This window comes from Chelon labrosus (genome assembly GCF_963514085.1).
Source record: "Chelon labrosus genome assembly, chromosome: 4".
Classification (NCBI taxonomy): Eukaryota; Metazoa; Chordata; class Actinopteri; order Mugiliformes; family Mugilidae; genus Chelon; species Chelon labrosus.
In genome coordinates this window covers 409,250-434,525 of record NC_140340.1, presented here as the reverse complement: position 1 = coordinate 434,525, position 25,276 = coordinate 409,250, and the positions used below count along the sequence as shown (strand labels likewise).

At 45.4% G+C, this 25,276-nt stretch overlaps 1 protein-coding gene across 1 annotated transcript in view; it reads left to right on the top strand.

Annotated features, from left to right (window-relative positions):
• Positions 1–25,276, top strand: part of grm7 (glutamate metabotropic receptor 7) — a gene marked incomplete at its 5' end in the record, with an annotated part of 122,005 nt that overhangs the window by 83,524 nt on the left and 13,205 nt on the right. Inside the window, 2 exons of the mRNA XM_084543663.1 lie at positions 159–298; positions 10,113–11,048. Coding sequence (XP_084399789.1) covers positions 159–298; positions 10,113–11,048 — 1,076 coding nt within the window. The remainder of the gene's footprint in view (positions 1–158; positions 299–10,112; positions 11,049–25,276) is intronic.

The following is a 25,276-nucleotide window of genomic DNA, read 5'->3' as shown; positions in this document are numbered from 1 at the left end:
TTGTTCATTTAGACTCGTTGATCTCTGCTGGTTTCTTGTTTTGTCTGATCTGATGAAACAGTTAAAGTCTGTGATGTGTCTGGACATAAACCTGCAGGTTTGTGGTTGGACACGTGTCCATTCGGCTGATGGACCAGGGTTGTGTTTGTCCTCCACAGGAAGTGCTGGGACCGCCGTGACCTTCAACCGAAACGGCGACGCCCCGGGACGCTACGATCTGTTTCAGTACCAGCGAAGCAACGTGACCGGTCCGGGCTACCGAGTGATCGGACAGTGGACGGAGACCCTGCAGCTCAACGTGAGTCCTCAATGTGTCATGGAGCTGGGTGTGTGTGTGTGTGGGGGGGGGGGGGGGGGGGGGGGCTGGAGGACGATGATCCATCCTAGAGACATTACCTCCGTCTGTGATCAGCTGGAGGACAGGACAAACATCCCCTCAGTGAATCAGTAGCTATCTTAATAACTCCCTGGCAGGCGGTGATGTTCATCTATCTGTCTCACGCTGGGACACTCAGAGGATTATCAGGACGTTACAGCAGATCTGGACCTCCACACAGTCACTAATTAGAGGCTCAGTCAGGACCGATAGCAGAAGATTATCTGATAGTGTGAGAGGTTAACAGATTTATTGGGCTGGTACATCCAGACTGTCCCGCTGCTAAAGCTGGAGGAAAACAGAGAGTGAAGGAATGGAAGTGATGATCAGACTGAGAGACCTGGTCTGGATGAGTCCACCGGGTCTGAGATCTGTGATAGACCTGGTCTGGATGAGTCCACCGGGTCTGAGATCTGTGATAGACCTGGTCTGGATGAGTCCCCCGGGTCTGAGATCTGTGATAGACCTGGTCTGGATGAGTCCCCCGGGTCTGAGATCTCTGATAGACCTGGTCTGGATGAATCCACCGGGTCTGAGATCTGTGATAGACCTGGTCTGGATGAGTCCCCCGGGTCTGAGATCTGTGATAGACCTGGTCTGGATGAGTCCCCCGGGTCTGAGATCTCTGATAGACCTGGTCTGGATGAGTCCACCGGGTCTGAGATCTGTGATAGACCTGGTCTGGATGAGTCCCCCGGGTCTGAGATCTGTGATAGACCTGGTCTGGATGAGTCCCCCGGGTCTGAGATCTGTGATAGACCTGGTCTGGATGAGTCCACCGGGTCTGAGATCTGTGATAGACCTGGTCTGGATGAGTCCACCGGGTCTGAGATCTGTGATAGACCTGGGTCTGAGATCTCTGATAGACCTGGTCTGGATGAGTCCACCGGGTCTGAAATCATTTTCTTCTTTGACGTGTTGTAACATCTGACGTCAAACTGTTGACAGACAGAATGAGTCCAACAAATAAGAGCAAGGAGACGTTGATGGTGACCGTGGCCTCTAACCGTCCTGGAGCTGACTCTGATCTACGTTTGATTCATGCTCACAGCTGATCAGACGGTTTTCAGTTTCCTTGTTGTGGGTGAAAATAGACTTGTGCTGGTGTCGGGTCACTCTCTCTCTTGAAACCAACCCAAGACGGACGGTGTGTGTTCATGTGAGTAGTTGATGTGGTTGGTTGCTGCTGTTTGTTGCTGGATGATTTGACACCAGTGGAACCAGTCTAGGTGGTTGAAGGGGGTCGGTCTAAGCTGTATCTGGACATGTGTCCTGACTCTGAGGGGTATGAATGTTGCATGATGGTGGCCGGTCAGCACCAATCAGCTGCTCACGCCGTCCGTCATAGAGATGTTGTGGAAGGAACATTTAGTTAAAGGAGGTCACAGCAGATACTGGAGACACGGAGGACATGATATGTAATATTGGCTCACTTTAGTCTTCAGTCATCTGCTGCTCTGAGTTATTTCTATAAAACGCTGAAGCTAAAACCTTGAATCAGTTCCGTGTGGTCACGTCCTTTGACTTCGTGTCCTTCCAGTGTAAAACAACGTTGCTATGGCGACGTGATCCAGCTCATCCACAGGTTTGGTTCCAAGACTTCTTCCTCTCCTCCCGTCTCCTCCTGTTGAATAATCATCACTGTCCTTCATGTAGTCTGGGACAGGGGCAGGTCCGTACCCCACGACCACAGTGACAGTCCCGATGAGATGAAATATGATCAGAGATTAAACTCAGAGCTCCTGGTTTGGTTTCTTTCAGCAGCCGTGTTGCTCTTCTTCTTCTTCTTTTTCTTCTTCTTCTGCATTCAAGGCCACGTCTCTGCTCCTTCACAGCACTAAATTATTCACCTCCTCAGCCCCACAGCGCCAGATGTGGCAGAGCTGCAGCTATCAGGACTCCCATTATCGCTGCTTCTCCTCCGTCCACCTGGTTCCTCTGTGGATACTTCACGGTGCGTCACGCTCCACGTTACAAAGGAGACCAATTACTGGAGCTGGATGTTCAGGTGTGACGGAGCTAATGTGAAGGAGCACGCAGGAGATCAGGAGGCTTCGTTTGAGGCTCTGAGCTGCGTCCTGGTGATCAGTTCTTCTCAGTCCTCTGTCCTGGTCAACATAACATCAACCTGCTCCATCTAAACCAGAGGCAGGTTCAATGATGCTGAGGTTAAATGATTCAGTGTTTGGGTCTGATGGTCTCTGTCAGGGTTTATGAGGACACAGTCTCAGGGCTCCTCAGTTAACGAAACATTTACTGGTTCACTCTGCTCCTGTTACAGCTACGTTCACTATACCAGTCTGAGTCGTCTCTACCAGTCTGAGTCGTCTCTGTAGGTTTACCACCGGTCTGAGTTGTCCACAGAAGGAGAGTCGTCTTTATCAGTCTGGAAACAAGACTGCGACTCATGTCTAGTTAAAGATCACGGTTCATGTCCGTTGATCAAGTGCTGGCTGGGGACGCATGTGGAGACACAGGGACTTAGAGATGGACAGGTGAGACCAGGTGTTGATGAAGGTCTGACTGAGTTCAGAGCTGACGTTATGATGAGAGGTTGAGGACGATGACTGACTCGTCTTGAAGGAGCTGCTCTCGTTGCTGTTCATGTCAGATTATTTCTGCAGCGGCTTCAGCTCGAGGTCACAGATAAAAATGATGTGGACAGGAACAGCTGCTTTGTGTCTCCGTCTCTTCTCATCCGATGCTGCAGAGACAAGTCCTGCTGTCCTGGTGCTCTCTGCTTTATGGCCGCTGTGTTTCCTCTGGGATCCTGACAGACCCTCGTACTGTGGAATATTTCATGACCGTCGTCTGTGGACATTTGGACGGTGGGGTGATGGTTGATGTGCTGATGTGAAATTCATTCATTCATCAGCCTGGAACGAGTCCTCCTCAAGGCCAGGGACAAATCACCTGTGAAGGATGTGACTGCTGCCAGTGGCCTGGTCCTCCTCACCGGTCTTCCTCAGAACAACCCAGCTGGAACAAGGACGACTGGCCTGGCTGGGTTTTCTGGAGGACATTGAACATGACGTTGGACGAGACGTCCAAGAGTGTCTTCAAGAAAGTCCATCCAGTCCAGTTGCTTTTGTTTCTGCTTAGTTTTTTAGATCTGAGCTTCCGTCATAGGTTCTAGTTTTGCAGCAGGACTGAAATAATTACAAATAAATAAACACTGGAGGATTTTATGAATCAGCATCAGATCTTTTAAATCAAGATCCATTTGAAACTGAAAATAGATTTTTTTGATCCAGCCTTAGGCCTCAGGACTTTCTGAGTGATCAGAGGCCTGAGAGTCTAAAGCCTGGACAGAGACGTCCACGTTCTGAAACATCTGAAACATCTGAATCTAAAGCTCCTTCTGCATTAAAGTGATTATAGATTTAAAATACAGTGTGATGAGATGTAAAGTCAAATAAATCTCTGGCCTGCACCACCAGGTCATCTCTGTTGCTGTGGACCTGGTGTAGGTGGATTAAATCCTTCATATCCATGATACAGGATTACCAGCTTCATTTGGAAAATGGCAGTTGCTGATGACGAGTCGGCAAATTGATGCAACACCAACAAAATCCCTGCGAATCATTTCATAACGTCCACAGAGCTCAGGACTGTCAGTGTGGACGCAATGATTCACCCTGAACCGACTGGGACGGCAGCCCACCTCAGCTGCATGTCAATGTCCCTCCTGTCCCTCCCCAACCCCGTCCCAGTCAGAGTCAAACAGGAACACAAGACAAAAGATATGCACACTCCTACAAAATAAAATAACGCCCTAGAACGTCTGAACTGAACCCGTCAGTGAGAACCTAAGTTTCTTTAGCTTTAAGTCATAGAACACGTCCCTGATGCAGTGGAACCCAGGATCAGCCTCTAGGTTAACAAGGTGGGGTACCGAGGGGAACCATCGCCAAAAACTAGCCGATAGTGGATGAGGAGAAATGATCCGACCACAGACAAAAACACTTTCATATTCATTGACTGAAGATGTTTAAAACTATGATTAATAGAAAGCACTATTACAGCAGCAGCATATGTTGAGGAGGATCTACAGTATAGGATCTATATGAGCGTCAGTAGTGGAGGGAGTCAGAGGACAGTTCTGGGGGGGGGGGGGTAGAATGTTTTTTATTAGTTTCATGACTTCTCCTGCTACCAAGACGAAACAAACTGTACAAAGGTCAAGACTCCAGCAGGAACAACTTTATTAGAGCGGATCCGTCCAAGGTCTAATAAAGTTGTTCCGTGTTCTACAGCTGCTGCTGGAGTCTTGACCTTTGTAGAACTTCTCAAAGAGTGAAAGAACGTTTCCTGATCAGCTTCAGATCAGACTCAAAGGTTTGATCACCAGCGTCTTCCAGGTTCTCTGTGGTTAAACATTAATATGTGGAGCAGAAAGAAGCTCCAGCTGTAAACCTGCAGAGAACCACATACGTACCTCCTGGCAGTCCGTCCATGTCCTCTGTTGGTCTCCTGCCTCGGTCCTGACGTCTTCACACATTGTGTACTAACCTGCCGTCGTTCTCTGCAGACAAACTGATGCTGTGGGTAGATTTGTGCGTTCAGGCCGGGGGGACGTCGTCTTGTTGTCGATGCCGTGGTGGAACACTTTACTGTGGGCTTATATTTTCCTGCAGTCATTCTACAGCTCCTGATGATTAGTTGGACTGAAGAAACGTTCCAACCTCAGCGAGTCCTCGTGACCTAATGGTTTCTATCACAGCTAAGAGATGACATTAAATTATTAAAAACATTGCAAACTCTTCAGGAGTGTTGCACATAACAGTCACAACTGATAAAAAGCTGTGTGTCTGAAACATGTCAGTAACTATAATGTATTGTGTAATGTAATCAGAGATGGAGGAAGCACATCCATACATGTCTGTTCATTCAGGCTTTAATCACTGGGAGCTCTGGAGACCGGAGGACTTTACTGACATTAAAAGCTTTAAACTGTGTTTGCAAAGAAAGTCGGAACAATTAAAAGTGAACGTGACGTCCGACGGCTCCTCTCTTATCGGCCACGGCTCCAGGATCTCTGGGCTCGGCCCTCGTGTCTGAGAGCAGACTGAGATGGAGAGCTCAGATCCTGGCGGCTGTTAGAGTCTCATTAGAGGAATTAGATCTGACCTTGGACTCAGAGAGAGAGACGTCACCGAGCCCAGTTCAGTCCTCTTCATCCAAAAACTAAAACCTCCTGTCTTCTAGAAATAAAAACTGCAGAATGATGCTCAGAGTTGAAATGATTCAGAATAAAAAGATCAGACGCGACCTGCTGACGACTGAGACGGAAATGTTAGAACGCAAGTAGAAACACACATATATATAGTATATACTGTATATATATATATTTAACTTCCTTTGCCTTTAAAACTGTCATTGAACCGTGCGTCGGCCCGCTGTGTTGCCGTTGTCATGGCGACGTGGATGGTTGTCCTGTTTAATACTCAGCTGGGACTTCTTCCCTTTAATATTCACTGAATCTATTTAATCTGAGTCACAGAGTTAATGACGGGGGGGGGGGTCCATCAGTCGAGAGGATGTAAAGAAAATATGAGCAGGATTCATTTCACTTCCTGAGGTTCCTGGATGTTTCAGGACATTATTCAGTCAAACAAACACAACCTCTCCTTGTTCCTTGTGTCATCCGTTCAGATTAAATGTAGAGAAGCTGAAGCTGAAGAAGAAGAAGAGCAGCTCTGACCTGAATCTGACATCACAGCAGTTAATGAGCTTAGAGGCTGCAGCTCCTCACATTTCATTTCTCTCTGCAGTACATGTTGGCATTTCAATCAGCTGATGAAATACAGGAGGAGGAGGACGGACTCATTCTATAAATATAGAAATATAGAAATATAGAAATATATCAATCCTGGAGGAAACAGAGCAGCCATGAACTGTTACTCAGTAGAAACCTGTTTTTAATCATCAGAGTTAAAATAAACGCATTTAAAAGAAGAAGTTGCTTTAGTTTGTGAATATTTTAATCATTAATTAAATCCTCTATGTTTCTATTTGTGGGAACATTTGAAGCTTCTCTCTGGTTCAGTAGAGGTTGATGTTGAGTCGTGTTTCCAGGTTTTAAAGAGTGATGACGTGAACACGACTGCTCTTCATCCTCTGCTTCTGCTTCCTCTTCTTCACATCCAGCTCATTAGTTGATTTCATCAGATTCTTTCAGTCTGGAAGTCAGAGCAACATCAACACATGGAGTCTCTCTGCTGATGAGATGGTGTGGTGGTTAGACCCCCCCCCCCCCCCACAAGAGGTTACAGAAGATGAATGGATGAAAGAATGACCTTAAGGACCTCTAGACCTTCTTCAGGGGTCACAGGAACCTTATCACTGATAAGTGATACCTAGAACCTGCCTCTGAGAGAGAGAGAGAGAGAGAGAGAGAGAGAGAGAGAGAGAGAGAGAGAGATGCTGCAAGCAAGACTCAAAAGAAGGTAACCATGGCAACGGCATGTAGATCCCATCACTGTGATCCTCTGAGCTCTGGGGCCCGGGGCCCCTAGAGGCTGGAGATTGAAGTGCAGCTGTGGGAAAGAAGAAAGAAGAGGAGGAGGAGGAGGAGGAAGAGGAAGAGGAGGAAGACCCACACAAGAAGAAGATTTGTGTTGATTTATTTTACAGTTTTACAGCGCTCACTAGAAACACGACCGGAGACGAGGTCAACAAAGAGGAGCTTTATCTCTTTACAGCAGTTTCATCCAGAAACGTAGATCTATCGACCGCAGAGTCTGACCAGGACTGATAAAACAAACAGAGAGGGAGGTGGAGGAGGGGGAGGAGGGGGAGGAGGAGGAGGAGGAGGAGGAGGAGGGTTTCTACAGCTCTGACTTTTCCTCTTCTCTTGGTCCTTTCAGGGTCTTGGTCTGTTTGAGCGTCTTTATTTAACGTAGGAAACAGCTGATGATCGTTATCAACATTTATCAACATGAGCTCATTGGATCAGATCAGACTAACAACAGGTCTCTGATCTGATCCTCATCATCTGCCCCCTGCTGGATTTACCCAGGCTCTGCAGCCACTAGCTTTTGGCAGCAGTTTCCAAAATGGCCGCCTTCTTCATTGCTGATATTTATATTTATATATATTTACTTTATTGAATCAAGCTATAATAATTCATACTTTATAGATTATGTTTTAGTAAAATAAAATGTGATGCAGCAGTTTTTTTGTGATTATTTCTAATTTAATTAAACTAATTATTTAAAATATTACTACTTTAATTTATTTAATATTAGTGGAATGTTTGATTTTGATTTCTGGTTACTGTCCTTTGTCATAACACAATTAAATCATAAGCTATAGAATAAATATTTACCAGTTTATCTGAGCAACGACAGAAATAAAACGGATCCATCTAAACCAACAGAAATGTTAGAAATGTACCAAATACATTAAACTAAATGTCTTTCTTTCTGTTTATTATAATATAATAATATTGTGGTAAAGTTATATTATCAAAAATGATGAAACAAATATGATACAAACAGAAATCATGTTTAAATGGTTCATTTGATTTTATTTGTTTAAAGGTTCAGTTTCAAAAGTAAAGACCTTTCTATTATTTCATCTCACATTATCAACGCTGCTGCTTCAGAGCTCTGGTCAGATGTGAGTCACTGAAGGACTCGTCACCGTCTCTATTTCTGTTTTCTCGTTTTATTTCATCTCTTGAACGAAGACAGACGTAGTAGACACTGAGCTGAGGGAAGCAGGACCATGAGGGCTTTCAGTCAGAGCTTTATTCAGTCAGAGCACTTGTCAGGGTCTCTACCAGCTGTGACTCGTCTTCAGAGACAGAGGATGGACTGATCGCTGTCCTGATGCTGTTAAGGCCAGAAGACTGAAGGGTTTCCAGTTAAATGCTCGACCTAAAGCTGCTCCTGACGTCTCCAGTCCTGGCTGAATATCTGGTCTGTTGAGAGGCTGTGGATCATTGTGCAGGCAGCAGCTCTTCAGTTTCTTTAGTGACGAGTCTGATTTAAATGAGGAGGAGGAGGAGGAGGAAGGACTAGAGCCGAGTAATTATGATGATGAAGAATGAAAAGCTCCATGTGACGAGAACCAGGATGGATGGATGGAAGCAGAAGCTGATGAATGAGATCAGAGGAGAAGAAAGGAAGATGTTCTGGATTCTGACGGTGGTTAAATCCAAACCTTTGGCCGGCTCAGGTTGCTAGCTCAGGTTGCTAGCTCAGGTCGCTAGCTCAGGTTGCTAGCTCAGGTTGCTAGCTCTGGTTGCTAGCTCTGTCAGCTACCACACACAGATGAACTATACGTTAGTAGTCTGTGATAGATCAGGAGTAGGAGTCAGTTGGTTCTTCATGAGGATCCTCAGGAAGTAGAATCTCTGCTGTACCTTTTAAACTGACGCTGCTGTGTGAACGTCCGGTCCTATCCTTGGACATACCTCCAACCAATCAGAGAAGACAGAGTAGTTGTGTTCATCTAAAACCTTTAGGATTGTTCTAGTTCTCATCTGAATCATTAACAAGTTCTAATAGTTTATTAAGAGAATTTAGGAACCAGACACTTAGAAAGAGTCACATGATCTAAAACACTGAAACTGTCTGCTGAGAAGAATGATCTTGATTTAACAGGATTCATCTCAGACAGAGTTCAGTTTCTACAGCGTATCTGCTTTTAAATTCAGAACTACTCTTAAATGAAAAGAAGTGTTTGATGGTGCTGCTCTGGACGGCTTCATGGATTATTTACAGCTAAACCAACTAAACTCCCACTCATCAAACTCTGAGGAGAAGCAGTCGGAGCAGATCCAGGTGGAATTTACCCACATTGACGTCCCACTATCAGAGGATTCCTTCATCATTAGCAGCAGTCCAGCTGTCAGATCAGTGAGACGTCTGATTTAGGAACAAGACAAAACTGGTCCACTGTTCAACAGCAGATCACATCTGGACTGTAAATCTGAGGCTCCAGAGCTGGAACCTGGTCGGTCCAGGTAAATTCACTCGGCCTGGGCTTCCTGAGGAGACCACTGCAGTGCTCCCATCCTCCTACAGCTATGAGGAGGAGAACATCCTCGCATCATGTTGTCACTATGTGCTATAGAACCTGCTCTGCTGCAGACAGCGAGGAGTTAAATCCACTGCAGATGTCCTGCCATCGAGGACACCATCAAACATCCTAGACGTCAATCTCTGAGTTTATCTCCAGCACCAGAAACTTTCCTGGTTTCTATTTCAATCTGTCTGAATTTATAGTTTATGTTATTAACTCCAGTTTTTCTGCCACCTCTTAACTCAGGACTTTAGTTTGATTCCTTTCATGAATCATGTTTTAGAACGACAATTAAAACCATGAAACCTTGATATAGGGAAATTTCCCTTGAGTCCAACAAGGAAACACCACACATGTGTTTGTCCTCGTCATCGGTCGTTCTTTTTTAATCTTCCTCTGAAACTTACCTTCTTTCTGACCCAGGCTGAATTCATGGTTACGTTGGTAACTCTAGTTCCTCTGCAGCAGGCTCCTCCTTACTCCTCATTGTTTATTAAAGAGAAAAAGACAAAACCATGAACGTCACCTACATTTAAAGTCTTTATGATGTATCCTCTGGTCACCACGCACAGCTGATGAGAAGCTTTAGTCTGGACCAACCAGAAGTGCTGTCAGTTTATTAACTGAGTCTCATTTTACTTTTACGTTGTAATAAAAGTTTTTAAGGACGTGAAGGCTCATTGTTTCCCTGCTCTCTCTCCAGATCGAGGACATGCAGTGGCCGAGGGGCGAGCAGGACGTTCCCATCTCCGTGTGCAGCCTTCCCTGTAAAGCCGGCGAGAGGAAGAAGGTGGTGAAGGGGATGCCCTGCTGCTGGCACTGCGAGCCCTGCGACGGCTACCAATACCAGCCCGACGAGTTCAACTGCAAACTCTGCTCCTACAACATGACACCCAACGCCAACCGCTCGTCCTGCCAGCCCATACCCATCATAAAGCTGGAGTGGCACTCGCCCTGGGCCGTGATCCCGGTTTTCCTGGCCATGCTCGGGATTATCGCCACAATCTTCGTCATGGCTACGTTCATCCGGTACAACGACACGCCAATCGTGCGGGCGTCCGGCAGGGAGCTGAGCTACGTTCTCCTGACGGGGATCTTTCTCTGCTACATCATCACGTTCCTCATGATCGCCAAGCCGGACGTTGGCGTGTGCTCGTTAAGAAGGATTTTCCTGGGGTTGGGTATGTGCATCAGCTACGCCGCACTGCTCACCAAAACCAACCGCATCTACCGGATCTTTGAACAGGGCAAGAAGTCGGTGACGGCGCCCAGGCTGATCAGCCCCACCTCACAGCTGGCTATCACCTCCAGCCTCATCTCCGTCCAGCTGCTGGGGGTGTTGATCTGGTTTGGGGTGGATCCTCCCAACACCATCGTAGACTATGACGAGCAGAAGACCATCAACCCCGACCTGGCGCGAGGGGTGTTGAAATGTGACATCACGGATCTGCAGATCATCTGTTCTCTGGGTTACAGTATCTTACTGATGGTGACCTGTACTGTTTATGCCATAAAGACCCGCGGGGTCCCGGAGAACTTTAACGAGGCCAAACCCATCGGCTTCACCATGTACACCACCTGCATCGTGTGGCTGGCGTTCATCCCCATCTTCTTCGGCACAGCGCAGTCTGCAGAAAAGGTAAGAACCAGGATGTTGGGTGGATGAATGATGCTCTACAGCAGGGATGTACAATTAACTGACCAAGTCAAAGTGATCTACCTACATTAAAACATGCTACATACACAAGTCAATACATCCCTCCTCCTATTCCACAGGGTAGTGGTAAGTTTCTGCTTTCTTTCTTGGTCCAGTCCTCTCATTCATTTTTATTTCCCTTCTTTAACTGGAAGGCTAACTGCTTAGCTCGTTAGAGACCATGCATGTGTTACCGCCAGATTATTTTCAGCTGTAAAACAGTGAAATAAAGATGAGACGGGTAGCAGGTAGTGTTTCTCGTTCTCTCTTGCTTCTCCCGGTCTTGATTTGCTGGTACTCAACAAATGTAAAAGAAATACATATCCCAAATTAATTTCATGAGGTCACACTGAAGACATCGCCTCAGTCTGATCTATAGAAGGGCTGCTAACACAACACTCCAAACTAAACTAAGAGGAAGCCATCTGCTCCTCAAACCCTTATCTACCTGAAAAGGAGAAAGATCCTTTGGTTGCCCATAAAATGAACCGGATTGGAACAGGATCTGAAATAGATGATGACTCTTTTAATGGTACGATTCTACTTATTGGTGCTCAAAGTGCTTCAGAGTCTCACTGACACATCTACACAATCAAATCAATTTCAATTCAATTCAATTTTATTTATATAGCGTCAATAACAATACAAATCGTCTCAAGACGCTTTACAAAAACCCGGCCTGAAACCCCCAGAGCAGCCTGAAGGCAACGGTGGCAGGAAAAACTCCCTTTTAACAGGAAGAAACCTCGAGCAGAACCCAGCTCATATGGAGGGACCCATCTGCCTAAGGCCAGCCGGGTACAGACAGAAGAAAGAGAGAAGAGAACAGCAAGATAAACATACATCTGTCATAGATACACATATCTGACTAAAGCGTACATGTGGAATCTTATGATACAAACTGATGATGTTACATGACAGTTTGAAAATGTAAGAGGAATCATAGGCAGGTTGGAGAATTGTTCATTCAGGTAGGAGTGGAGAACTGCAGGATTCCATGAAGACTGGGCAGGCTGATGAGACCACGACAACAGATGTAGTATAGAGCTCCACGGGAAACACACCACTCCAGGCCAGAGATACTCACAAGAAGAGGGGGGAAGAGGGGGGAAGGGGGGTGGGGGGGTGGGACACACACAGCAGTAAACATTCTACATAGTAATAGCACAGAATTGTATGACTAGTAGTAGATAGGAAATTAGAGGGCAAGAGCTCTGTGCCAGAGAAAAGAAAGTGGAGGATGCGAGAGAGGAGAGAGAAGAAAGAAGGAGGACATGTGTTTGGTGCATCGTCCCCCAGCAGCCTAGGCCTATAGCAGCATAACTAAGGGATGGTTTAGTCCAGCCCTAACTATAAGCCTGATCAAAGAGGAAAGTCTTAAGCCTGACCTTAAAAATAGAGAGAGTGTCTGCCTCCCGAACCCAAACTGGGAGCTGGTTCCACAGGAGAGGAACCTGATAGCTGAAAGCTCTACCTCCCATTCTACTTTTTGAAATTCTAGGAACCACAAGTAGGCCTGCACTTTCAGACCGAAGTGATCTGCTGGGATGATATGGTACAATAAGGTCTTTAAGATACGATGGAGCTAGGCCTTTAAGGGCCTTGTATGTAAGGAGGAGGATTTTAAATTCTATTCTAGACTTTAAAGGGAGCCAGTGAAGAGAAGCTAAAACTGGAGTAATATGATCTCTCTTGCTAATTCCTGTCAATGCTCTTGCTGCGGCATTTTGAATCAACTGGAGGCTTTTTAAAGAGCTATTTGGACAGCCAGACAGTAATGAATTACAATAATCCAGTCTGGACGACACAAATGCATGAACTAGTTTTTCAGCATCACTCTGAGACAGGATGTTCCTAATTTTGACGATATTACGCAGGTGAAAGAAGGCAGTCCTGGTCACTTGCTTTATGTGACATTTAAAGGACATATCCTCATCAAATATAACACCAAGGTTTTTTACAGTAGTACTGGAGGCCAAGGTAATGCCATCCAAAGACACCATGTGATTAGATAATGAATCTCTGAGATGCTTAGGACCAAATACAATAACTTCTGTTTTGTCTGAGTTTAAGAGTAGGAAATTACAGGTCATCCAAGCCTTTATGTCTTTAAGGCATGCTTGGAGTTTAACCAGCTGATTAGTTTCATCTGGTTTCATAGATAAATATAGCTGGGTGTCGTCTGCATAGCAATGAAAGTTTATGCCATGTTTTCTAATAATCTTGCCTAATGGCAACATGTATAACGTGAAGAGTATTGGTCCTAGCACAGAACCCTGAGGAACTCCATAACTTACTTTTTACTGTGAATCAATGGATCTTCACACAAGTCCTGAACGTAGACAAAGAGAACCCAACCAAACACATGAAATAGAAATATTATACTTAAAATGAGCCAATATTACATATCAGTGAGGGGCTCCTCTAGGATCCAATCAGAGTCCATGTGTTCAGAAGTGTCTCCATCAATGTAATGAGACTCAGGTGTGGTTCAGTTCCTGGTTTAGTTTCAATAAATGAGGGATTTGTCTCAGTCTGATCTTCACAACACATGTTTGTGGACAAAGGAGCTTTCTGAGGAGCTCAGAGAAAGAGTTGTTGTTGCTCATCAGGCTGGAAAAGGTTCCAGAACCATCTCTAAAGAGTTTGGAACCCACAGATCTGGACCAGGACGGCTTGTCATCATTGATGGACCAATGAATTCTGAATTCTACCAGTGAACTCTAAAAGAAAATGTCAGGACATCTGTCCATGAGCTGAATGTGAAGAGAAACTGGGTCATGCAGCAAGACAACGAGAACCAAGAACACAAGTGGTTCTACAAAAGAACGGTTAAAGAAGAACAAGATGAATGTTTAGGAACGGCCAAGTCAAAGTCCTGACCTTAATCCAATAGAAATGTTGTGGAAGGACCTGAAGCAAGCAGTTGATGTGAGGAAACCCACCAACATCTCAGAACTGAAGTGGTTCTGTTCTAAATGGGCTAAAATTCCTCCAAGCTGCTGTAGACCACTGATCAGCAGTTACCAGAAACATTTAGTGACAAGGAGGTCACAGCAGATACTGGAGACAAGTTTAGTTTTGATGTTTCGGGTCATTTTTATGCAGAAGCACCGTATATCTACAAACTTGTACAGGAGAACATTAGCAAGGTGTCTCAGCAGATCTGAGCGTCGTGTTATTTAATGTTATTTAACCTCCTCTGACAGAACAATGACTGGATCTGGATCAACTGTGTGAGATTACTGGCGTCTTAACTGAGGTAGAAAAGTTGTTTAAAAACAACAAAGCTTGATTCAAGGAGGCGCAGTGAATAAATGATGAAGTACAGAGAGACAGAGGCTTCATAAATAGGTACGACATCATCAGCTGTGGAGATGTCATGTTTCTGTGATTTCAAACCTTGGCTGTTCTATTAATCACCTCCTCTCATGTCATCTTCTTTTCTGGGAGAACAATTGTTTATTTAATTAACCAATCAACTAATATTGCCTGAAATAACACCACGTTTTCTTTTGCAGATTAGTTTGAAAAAGTGTTTAAATGGATTTGTTTGTGGCTGCGCTGCAAGTTAGATTGTACAATCTGGCAAGACTGGAAGAATCAAATATGTTTTCATACACATCCAATCATCAGTGAACCATCAGTCTCCAACATTTTGTGTCTTTTTAAGAAACTTCCATCCGTTTAATCAGAAGTTTATCATTTTGCTGAGACGAAGCAGAAAACTGTGAAATCTGAAGAGTTGGACAGAAAATGTTTGGAGTCAAAGAGTCTGAAAGAAATCAGAAATAAGGAAGATGTTGGTGGATGCTTTTGAAGCTGAGGTTACTGCGTAGGATGTGCATAAAACCAGACATTCAGGCTTTACTCTGTAACTTCAAATATCAGCAGCATGAAATATGTTTGAAAACAGGAGCAGCTCAGTGTGTTACGCTGCGTTTACCCATCACCAACAAATCACAGTGCAGCAGGAAGCATCACAGCGTCTTCATAATGAGCAACAATCAGCGTTTGTCCCCGTTTATCAGCCTGGAGGCTTCCAGACAAGACGCTGGAAATTAATCTCATTCCCTCACGAGCATTGAGATGAAGGCCTCCAGATGAAGTGGGTCTGCTGTGGAGATAACGGCGTCAGGAAGACTTGTCCTTGTTTGTGGTTGGTTAACATTTGGTTTCAGATCACAGCAAAAGCAGCTGTTCAGGTTTCTGCCGGTCAGAGAGCTGAGGCTCTTATCTGGTTTCAGCAAAGAGCTCGAGCTGAGACTGGATTCTGTCACACGGCGGGGGAAGTTGGAGGAAGTTTAAAGGTTCTCTGCATAATTGCGTGACCTTTAAGTCTTATCACAGATTATGAAAAGTGTTGCGAAACAAAAGGATTCTCTACGTTTGGTCCTCTGTGGAATGAGCAGCGTTGATGTGCTCTAGTAAAAGTCCATGATCCACAGAAGGGTTTCAACAGCGTCCTCTGCTGGACGGGTTCATGTCCCTGCAGAGACACTGTTTTTATTTTTATTTTGGAGGAAATAAAAGCTTTTCTCTGGTTCATGGAAGACTCTGGATAGGACAAGATCAGTCAGTATCTTCCAGACTGTTTTCCTGAGCTCCATTTTCCTTCACTTATCTAAAGTCGGGTTGTGGTAGCATCACAGGCGTGGTTCTCCAGTGGTTCCTTTTCCTCACATCAACATCTGGTCTCACCTGTCTGTCTCTAAGTCCCTGTGTTGACACTTAATTAAAATGTGTCTCCAGAACCATCAACAGCTGCTTGTTTAGTTTGGTTCTCAGCTCCAAGACCAGAATCTTTTAAAAGGCTCTCATCACTAATGAACAGACATCACTGATTCATGTGATCATTTCTACTAGTGGTTGAATGAAGGAGTTAAACTCCTCTTCCTCAGATCAGCCCTGTTGAGTAGGTGGTCTTTAATGTGACCCAGGACTCATTGTGTGTTTCACACTACCAAAGGAAGGAGGTCACATGTGTCCCAGACCACCTCCACATGTGGACTGACACCAGATCAGTGTTCACACCTGGACCTGTTTAACCTGGACACTAGAGACCAGATCAGTGTTCACACCTGGACCTGTTTAACCTGGACACTAGAGACCAGATCAGTGTTCACACCTGGACCTGTTTAACCTGGACACTAGAGACCAGGTCAGTGTTCACACCTGGACCTGTTTAACCTGGACTCTAGAGACCAGATCAGTGTTCACACCTGGACCTGTTTAACCTGGACTCTAGATACCAGATCAGTGTTCACACCTGGACCTGTTTAACCTGGACTCTAGAGACCAGATCAGTGTTCACACCTGGACCTGTTTAACCTGGACTCTAGAGACCAGATCAGTGTTCACACCTGGACCTGTTTAACCTGGACTCTAGATACCAGATCAGTGTTCACACCTGGACCTGTTTAACCTGGACTCTAGAGACCAGATCAGTGTTCACACCTGGACCTGTTTAACCTGGACTCTAGAGACCTGATCAGGATGGATGTTGATGTCTGACATTTCCATTCACATTGTTAGAGAACCACTAAATGTGATAAAACAGGTTCAACATCTAATTCCAGGTGAACGTCTCTCTCTGTAGAAGACAATGAGTTTTTATTGTCCCTGTTCATATGTGAACTCTCCACCCACCAACAGTCACTGACAGTATATTCAGATGATTACATGATTACATGATTTCTTATTAACGTATGAAACGTATGAAAAAGTCAACTTGTGTTAAAACTTGTTGAAAAGCAGCCGTATCAACGTGGACTTACAAGCCTTTCACTTCAGTGGCACAGAGAATTTAAATTACATTTCTGAGTACAAATATCCTTCTGATACCTGGAGGTTGTTGATTCTAAACCTGACCAGAGGTGGAGATTACGAAGCTTCTGCTGCTCCGCTCGTCCTCCGGAGGAGATGTGAGTTATCAGCTGCAGGTGAGGGTGTCCGGCCGGCAGACTCTGTGCAAAGATTAATCCTCTCTCTGGGCGCTCAGCGTCAGAGGCAGGGATTGGGGTAAACCCCTCTGATGGACTCATGCCCTGTCCACTGGGACACACTCGTCCACTCGAACCACCGCAGGACACAGACGCTGCTGATAAGATGTCGGCCTCTGAGCTACACAATGGCTAACATCTCAGCGAGGCTGGGATTAACCTTCACTGGTCACTTCTGATGGCAGCTTTTCTTGGAGGAGATTTAAATAGTGCTCTTATGTCTGAGAAGGTTCTCAGACAAAGAAAAGTGAAACTGGACGTGTTGTGTTTGTAGAAGACGTTTCCTCCAAGTGTTCAGCTTGAAATGATGGTGGACAGTTAAGGTTTTTATCACCTGAAGGTCACATACTCACCTGGACCTGGACCTGGACCTCGAGGAACCAGTTCTGATCCTTCTCCAATGAACCATGGCTTTGTTCACCCAACATCTGGAGACTCATCCAGACTTCACATCAACACCTGGTCTCACCTGTCCATCTCTAAGTTCCAGTGTCTCCACCTGGTCTCAATCTAAATGTCTCCACATGCGTCCCCAGCCAGCACTTGAGATCTGATCTCAGTTTGTGTGTCTGTAAATCAGCAGCGCCATCATGTGGTCAGTAGAATATTGTAGCAGCTGCTGTCTCTAATGGATCTCTAACTACCGCTGGATCAGAACCATCAACAGCTGCTGGTTGACTTGGAGACATGATCCAGATGTTGGAACAAGGTGTAAAGTCATCATGTTGAACATGTCGATGGTTTTAATCTTTCTTTCCTTCTTTGCTCTGTTGCAAAGACAGAGAACTAAAGACAGAAGAACACTTAGATCACGTGAAATGATTTGAAGTCACAGCTGTTAAACTACAAAACACATCTTTCAATCTTCTCTCAGTTTCAGAGGAAACAAAGAGTTTCTGCAGAAGGCTAAATATCAGTGACGTGCTTGTTCTCCAGGTGTTTGGTTTGTCCATTAGGACACGACTTCAGGGAGATAAGGTGTAGATATTTACTCTGCATGGATCTGGAACAGACAAGAACTAATAAGAGATGTGAGATAAACGACAGGAGGAAAGAAACAGAGAGAGAAACATTTCTATTTTCCTTCAGAGCTGCAGGATCATCAGCTGTTCTATTTAAAGAACTTTGATTTATGATCATTAAACACTGATCAACCATAAATCATCTCATTACACAAAGAGAAGGAAGGATTTGATTTCAGTTATTGTTGTGGAATAAGACACATGTTCATTCATCCATCCATCAGATCATTCATTCATTCATTCATTCATTCAGACATGAGAACATGTGTTTGTGTGTGTGTTTGACGCTGTATCTGGTGTTGAGGGTTCAGGTGAGATTCAGGTGTGTGTGTATGTGTGCGGGTGTGTGTGTGTGTGTGTAGTGGTGTTTGTGTGTGTGTTACTGTGTGTATTGGTGTGTGTTTGTGTTTGTTTGTGACTGTGTGTGTAGAGTCTTGACGTCAGCAGCAGAGGCGACATCGTGGCCTTTGCTGCTTGTCATTATCTACCTGCTCTGAGACGAACAGAATACAGATGAGGAGGGAAGAGAGCTGCACACACACACACACACCAGCGCACACACACACACACCCACACACGCACACAGTAACACAATGAAATGCTCAAATTCCAGTCATAGCGACCTGAACACAAAGAGCAGAGCAGGAAGGAGGACGTGATGATTTATTTCTAAATCAACAGTACACAACACTACAACACTACTACACACAGACATCAACACACAGATACAACCAGGACCAGGTCCAGGACCAGGTCCAGGTCCAGGTCGTCCATTAGAGGTGTGTTTAGGTAGATCACATATCACAGAGTCTGTCAGCTGGTCTAGAAGGAACCTTTACAGACAGGAAGGAATCCTGTAGCAGCGCTGTGTGGTCTGGTACGTGGTGGAGGTCTGAGGCTCTGATTGGCTGGAGGACTGTCCAGGTGATGTAAAGGGATTTATTTCAGAATGAAATCCAGACTCTGACTCTGGTTCCATCAGGTTACAGGAGACAAATGATAAAGATAAAACCGTCCTGGCTGCGTCTGCAGGTGACTCGTTGAATATCTGAACAACGTGTCTGAGCAGATCATGTTCATGTTCCTCAAACCTTCACGTTCTCGCCATGAATGAGGCTGCAGGTGTTAAAGCTGAGAGAGCTGATGATGTGAGCGCTGCAGCAGACTCATTCAGGATTTATCTCTGAGAATGAAGCTGATGTTCAGGGTCCCAGAGGATGAAATGAAACCTGCCTCCCTCTGAACCAGATTAACACACGGATCAGATCCAGAGGCCAGATGATCTCAAGATAGAACCAGTAGGAGCAGATGAAGAAGAGGTGTGTTACTGTCGTCACTCAGATTTATTTCATGCTAACAGCCAATAACAGGTGACTATCAACACAGCTATAGAAAACTAAACTAATGGAGACATGACAGCTGATCAATAAATCATCTAAATGTTAAAACACAAATAAATCTGTGTCTCATTAATTAAAGCCTCCAGCTCCACAGCAGCTACACAGGAACCAGACCAGATTAAAACACCATCAGGTTCTAAAGACGTCCACATACAGTACGTCCTCGTTCCTTCTTCATCCGTCCACATGGAGACAGAGACGACTGCACACATCTGCACTTCATGAATAAATCTTCTTTCCACACTAGACCTCTGTTCCCACGACACTCATTCATCTCCTCATGCAAAATGCCAAGGTCAAACAGAGGACACTTCTCCTCAGCTGATTTAACTGAATGTAGAGACGGGGGAGGAGGGGGGAGGAGGGGGGAGGCCAGAGGGGGAGGCCAGAGGGGAGGACAATATTTGCAATGCTAATATCATTCTCTTCATGCAGGATGCACTTTATAGCATCCGTTAATGTTTGTGTCCTCCTCCTGTCATCACTTCCTCCCTCGTCTTAAATCTTCCTTCTCATTGAGTGGAGCAGCAGCGATGGATGAACTCATTATTAATGCATTCATTTTAATGAGCCGCAATAAAAATCATTCACACTTTAAAGAGAGAAATCAACACGAAATACAGCCTGGGAAAGACAGAATGATGTGACCGTGACACAGGACGACTGTTACCTGACGTATGACGTGGCTATGCTAGCAGCTAGCAGCTAGCAGCTAGCATCGCGTTAAAGAAGCTTCACTCTCTGTTTAAATACTGTTAACCGTCCTCAGGTTGGTCTTCCAGGCCACCGTACCTGAGCTGAGCTGCTGCTGTGGTCTGAGGTGAGACGTGACCTGTTATCAGAGAGACATTCAGAGTTATTCGTCTCTCAGTCAGGAGACAGAAATCTCCTTGTTACAGATTTCTGTCGTGTGATTTGAGCTCATGTATAAATTCAGAACGCTGCAGACGGCTGTTAGGACAGGGACCAGGAGACGACAGAGACACTGAGAGGAGACGGATGCAGTGATAGCAGCTCTCAGGCTGCAGCAGACTGATGCAACAGATGGAAACCTGGAGCAGAGTAGTAGAGATGTCTGTACACGTGCAGCAACGTGAAGATACAGACACAGCAGGACTATGAAAACATGAAGAAGACTCTAAAACCAGAGTTAAACCAAATGTTTACACGACTCCGTCCTCCTCCAGAGTCCAGGACTCAGCAGTGTTTGGTGGAGTCATGGTCCCTCAGTCAGTTTGTCCTGTAACGTCAGTCTGGAGACAGCAGGTCAGACACGGGACGTCCAGGCTGGTCTGGTCTCTGATGATAGTAGGGGACATGGGGATCTTCCAGGAGGGGGGTGGAGGACGGTCGATGGTGATCTAGTGAAGTAAACTTAAAAATGTGCACATGAACAAATGTACGAGGAATCCACAGGAATGATCACTAACACAATCCTCAGGCTGAGTCTCTGAGTCTGGTCAGAGTCTGGTTCTGGTCTCATTAACATGAGGAGCTGTGGATCGGTTCTCTAACTCTGCTGGACATCAGCTCCATGTGACGCCATGCAGCCAGCGCTCTGTTCATCTGTTTGCTCCAGCAGGAGGTGAAGTGATGGGGTCAAAGCTCACGCTGCCTCATCACATCTACCTTTAATACCTTTGTCTTCTTTGAACCTGTTCATCAAGAGTTCTGTTCTTTTGTTCTGAGGAGACTCATGAAACACAGGATGTGATGTTCAGACTGTCCATACGGTACGGGACACAAGCTCAGGTTTGATCACCCTGTAGCTGGCTGCCTTTGATGACGGGGTCTACTGATGATGTGTCCCGGAGCTGACACCCTCCCCTGTCTGGGATACTCCTCCCCTGCCACTCTCAACATTAAAGGAACATCTCATGTGAGCACATACCATCTAGTGGAACAATGGACAGACAGTCTGAACATCACGTCCTGCGTTTACGTCTCCAACAAGACCCAGATTTCTCCAGACAGTTCAGACTAAAACCAGGTAGATTTGTGAACAGAACAGTTTAGTCAGTAGCAGTAGTTTCTATGTTCTTCTCAGAGACACATTTATTGAAGCAGACGATAAAAAGAACAGAACTCTTGATGAACAGGTTCAAAGAAGACAAAGGTATTAAAGGTAGATGTGATGAGGCAGCGTGAGCTTTGACCCCATCACTTCACCTCCTGCTGGAGCAAACAGATGAACAGAGCGCTGGCTGCATGGCGTCACATGGAGCTGATGTCCAGCAGAGTTAGAGAACCGATCCACAGCTCCTCATGTTAATGAGACCAGAACCAGACTCTGACCAGACTCAGAGACTCAGCCACAGCGCCTCATGTTAATGAGACCAGAACCAGACTCTGACTCAGCCTGAGGACTGTGTTAGTGATCACTCCTGTGGATCTAATGTAAAGTAAAGTAAACAGCAGTTACCAGATACATTTAGTTCCAAGGAGGTCCCAGCAGATTCTCTCTCTGATATGTAATATTGGCTCATTTTAACAGGTGTCAGGTGTCCTTACAACACTCTACTTCCTGTTTCTTCCAAAGTAAATAAAGTCTCTTTGCAGCAAATAAAAATAAAACCCAGAGAACATTGGGTTCTCTTCTCTCCTTCATGTCTCCTCCATCCATCTCTCTCTCTCTGTCTCTCTTTTATCATAACCTCTTCTCTGTAACGTCTCCATCAATCTTCCTCCTTTATCTAAAGCCTCTCAGAAACTTTGTGGCCTCTCCTCTCGTCTCGTTCATTCATCATCCACAGCTCAGTCTTCAGACCTCCTGCTGTCTCAGCCCTCTTAACCTTTCCTCACTCTCTCCCTCCTCCTCTCACCATCTCTCTTTTCCTCTTATCTCTCCATCTCAGTCTAACCTTCCTTCCTGTTAGCCAGATGTTCTCTGAATCTTTACCGTGTTCCCTAAACGTTTATCACCATCAACATTTCTCATCGTGTTCCTGATTGAAGAACTACCTGAACACATTCTCCAGTTTTCTCTCATTCCAGTCAGTTTCTCATCTTAAAGTCCAAATCACAAACTAGACACTAAATATGAAACCAAGGTTTAACGAATGAATGAATGAATTTAATATCATTTCACTGTTTCTGTTGGTTTGGATGAATCCTTTATGGTTAAAACCTGTTTCTGTCTGAACTAGTAAATATATATTCTAGACAGTAATTATAACATGAAACCTCCACTAATATAGGTTTTAATCTTTTAAATAATCAGTTTAACTACATTTGAAAAGGAATAATACAGATTCTAATATCAGTGACAACGTAAACGGCGGCCATTTTGGACACAGCTGCCAAAGGCGAGTGAGATTCTGCTGAGCTTTGCCTCCTCTCTGACTCTCTGACCCGTTGATGATAAACGAAGCGTGAAGCTTTTTCTCGTTCTCAGACACGTTGAAGGATTTTCAGGTTCCAGCTGCTTCACAGTTTTTACATCTTCTGCTCTCGACTCTTTACGTTTGAGAGTCAAACAGGGTAAAGATGTTAGAGACAAATGTCCTCATAAATCTAAGCCCAGGTAACATGGAGACCCGTGTCCTCAGGGATCCTATTTAGACCTGGAATTCATTAATCAGTGACAGAGGCTCTCTGGGACAACCTCGTGGGGACAGATGTAATAGATCACAGAGAGCCTGTGTGGCCCTCAGGGGCCGACTCTGGGCCAGACTCTGGGCCCCGGCTCTGGGCCCCGGCTCTGGGCCCGGTGGTGCAGCCAGTGTCATCCCACTTATTACCCATCAGAGTCTGAGATCTCAACAAACTGGATCCTGATTGGACTCCAGCTCTTCTTCTCCCCTCTGACCAGTCTGAACAGTCCCTTCAGCATCAGACACCAGGCACCACAGGGTCCATCCTGCCTGAGGACGTCTAACTCCAGGACTCCTCCCTCTGAGGGTTGGTCACTCTGCACATGTCAGACTCTTTTAGAATTTACTGGAGACATCCTCTGCTACTAGTGAATACTGTGAGCTCCAATAATCTCATTTCAACTCTCACTTTAACAGAGAAGCTGCAACAAAACTATTTAGTTAGAGGATCAAACTATTCTGAATCTGATCCTGATCCTGGTCCTGGTCCTGGTCCTGATTCTGATTCTGATTCTGATCCCGATCCCGATTCTGTTCCTGATCCCGATCCCGATCCCGTTCCCGATTCTGGTCCTGATCCTGGTCCTGGTCCTGATCCTGATCCTGGTCCTGGTCCTGGTCCTGGTCCTGGTCCTGATTCTGATTCTGATCCCGATCCCGGTCCCGATTCTGGTCCTGATCCCGATCCCGGTCCCGGTCCCGGTCCCGATTCTGATTCTGATTCTGATTCTGATCCTGGTCCTGGTCCTGGTCCTGATTCTGATCCCGATCCCGATCCCGGTCCCGGTTCTGATCCCGGTCCCGGTTCTGATCCCGATTCCGATCCCGGTCCCGGTCCCGGTCCCGATTCCGATTCCGATTCTGATTCTGATTCTGATCCCGGTCCCTGTCCCGATTCTGATTCTGATTCTGATTCTGATCCTGGTCCTGGTCCTGATTCTGATTCTGATCCCGATCCCGGTCCCGGTCCCGGTCCCGATCCCGGTCCCGGTTCTGATCCCGATTCCGATCCCGGTCCCGGTCCCGATTCCGATTCTGATTCTGATTCTGATTCTGATTCTGATCCCGGTCCCGGTCCTGATCCCGGTCCCGGTCCCAATTCTGATTCTGATTCTGATTCTGATTCTGGTCCTGGTCCTGGTCCTGATACCGGTCCCGGTACCGGTCCCGGTCCCAATTCTGATTCTGGTCCTGGTCCTGGTCCACCAGGTTCTAACTTGTTCTGACCTGAATCCCACAGTCTCCATGCAACTTGTTCTCAGCAAAGAGGTTGAAGACAATCAAAAGTTGGATTAAAGCTGAACATGAAAATTAACCAAGCAGCAAAACTAAACCGGTCGATATGAATTAAGGAGTTTCTGATGAGCACTACCCACAGATGTACCTGATAAAAACCTAAACTCTCCACTAGTCAGAGTTGAACTGTCTTCTAGAGTCACAACAAGTCCACAAGTCTTTGATTCAGCTTTGGAGGCCAGATACACGATGACCTGGATGACTGTGAACCTTCACAGACATCCAGAACTAAACCCTAAACAAAGACTGAAGATGAAGAAAGGAAAGGACCTCTGGACACGTCTAACCCAACAACTCAAAGCTACAACCATCACCTCAGCTCTGGCTGCGATGGCTGGATGAAGGAGGAAGAGCTGGAGCCTGTAACAATCACAAAGACAAAGAGCTGCCGTGACTCGACCCCAATGAGAAATAAATCTGGTGCCGTAGGGACTACAGTCATTTCTTCTGTAATGTAATGAAGCAGAAATATGATGCAACTGAAATAAAAACCCTGGAATGTGTTTGGATCCTTGCTTGTTTCTTTTTTTAGACCCACATATATATGTACAGTATATATATGTACAGTATATATATGTACAGTATATATATATGTACAGTATATATATATACATGTACAGGGACGAAACAGCTGGAGGAAACTCTGTGTGAATGTAGGTCAGTGAACACAGGTTCCTTTATGTAAATCCAACATCTGTTATGGCCTCAGAGCAGATCCACTCTGATAGACACAATTAGAACCGTGTAAAGACTCATACTACACAAAGAGACAATGGACATATGGATGATACTAGAGTCATTATTAAACATCCTGTGTTTCATTGTTTTTCTTCTTCTTCCTGGTTTCTCCACGGCTGA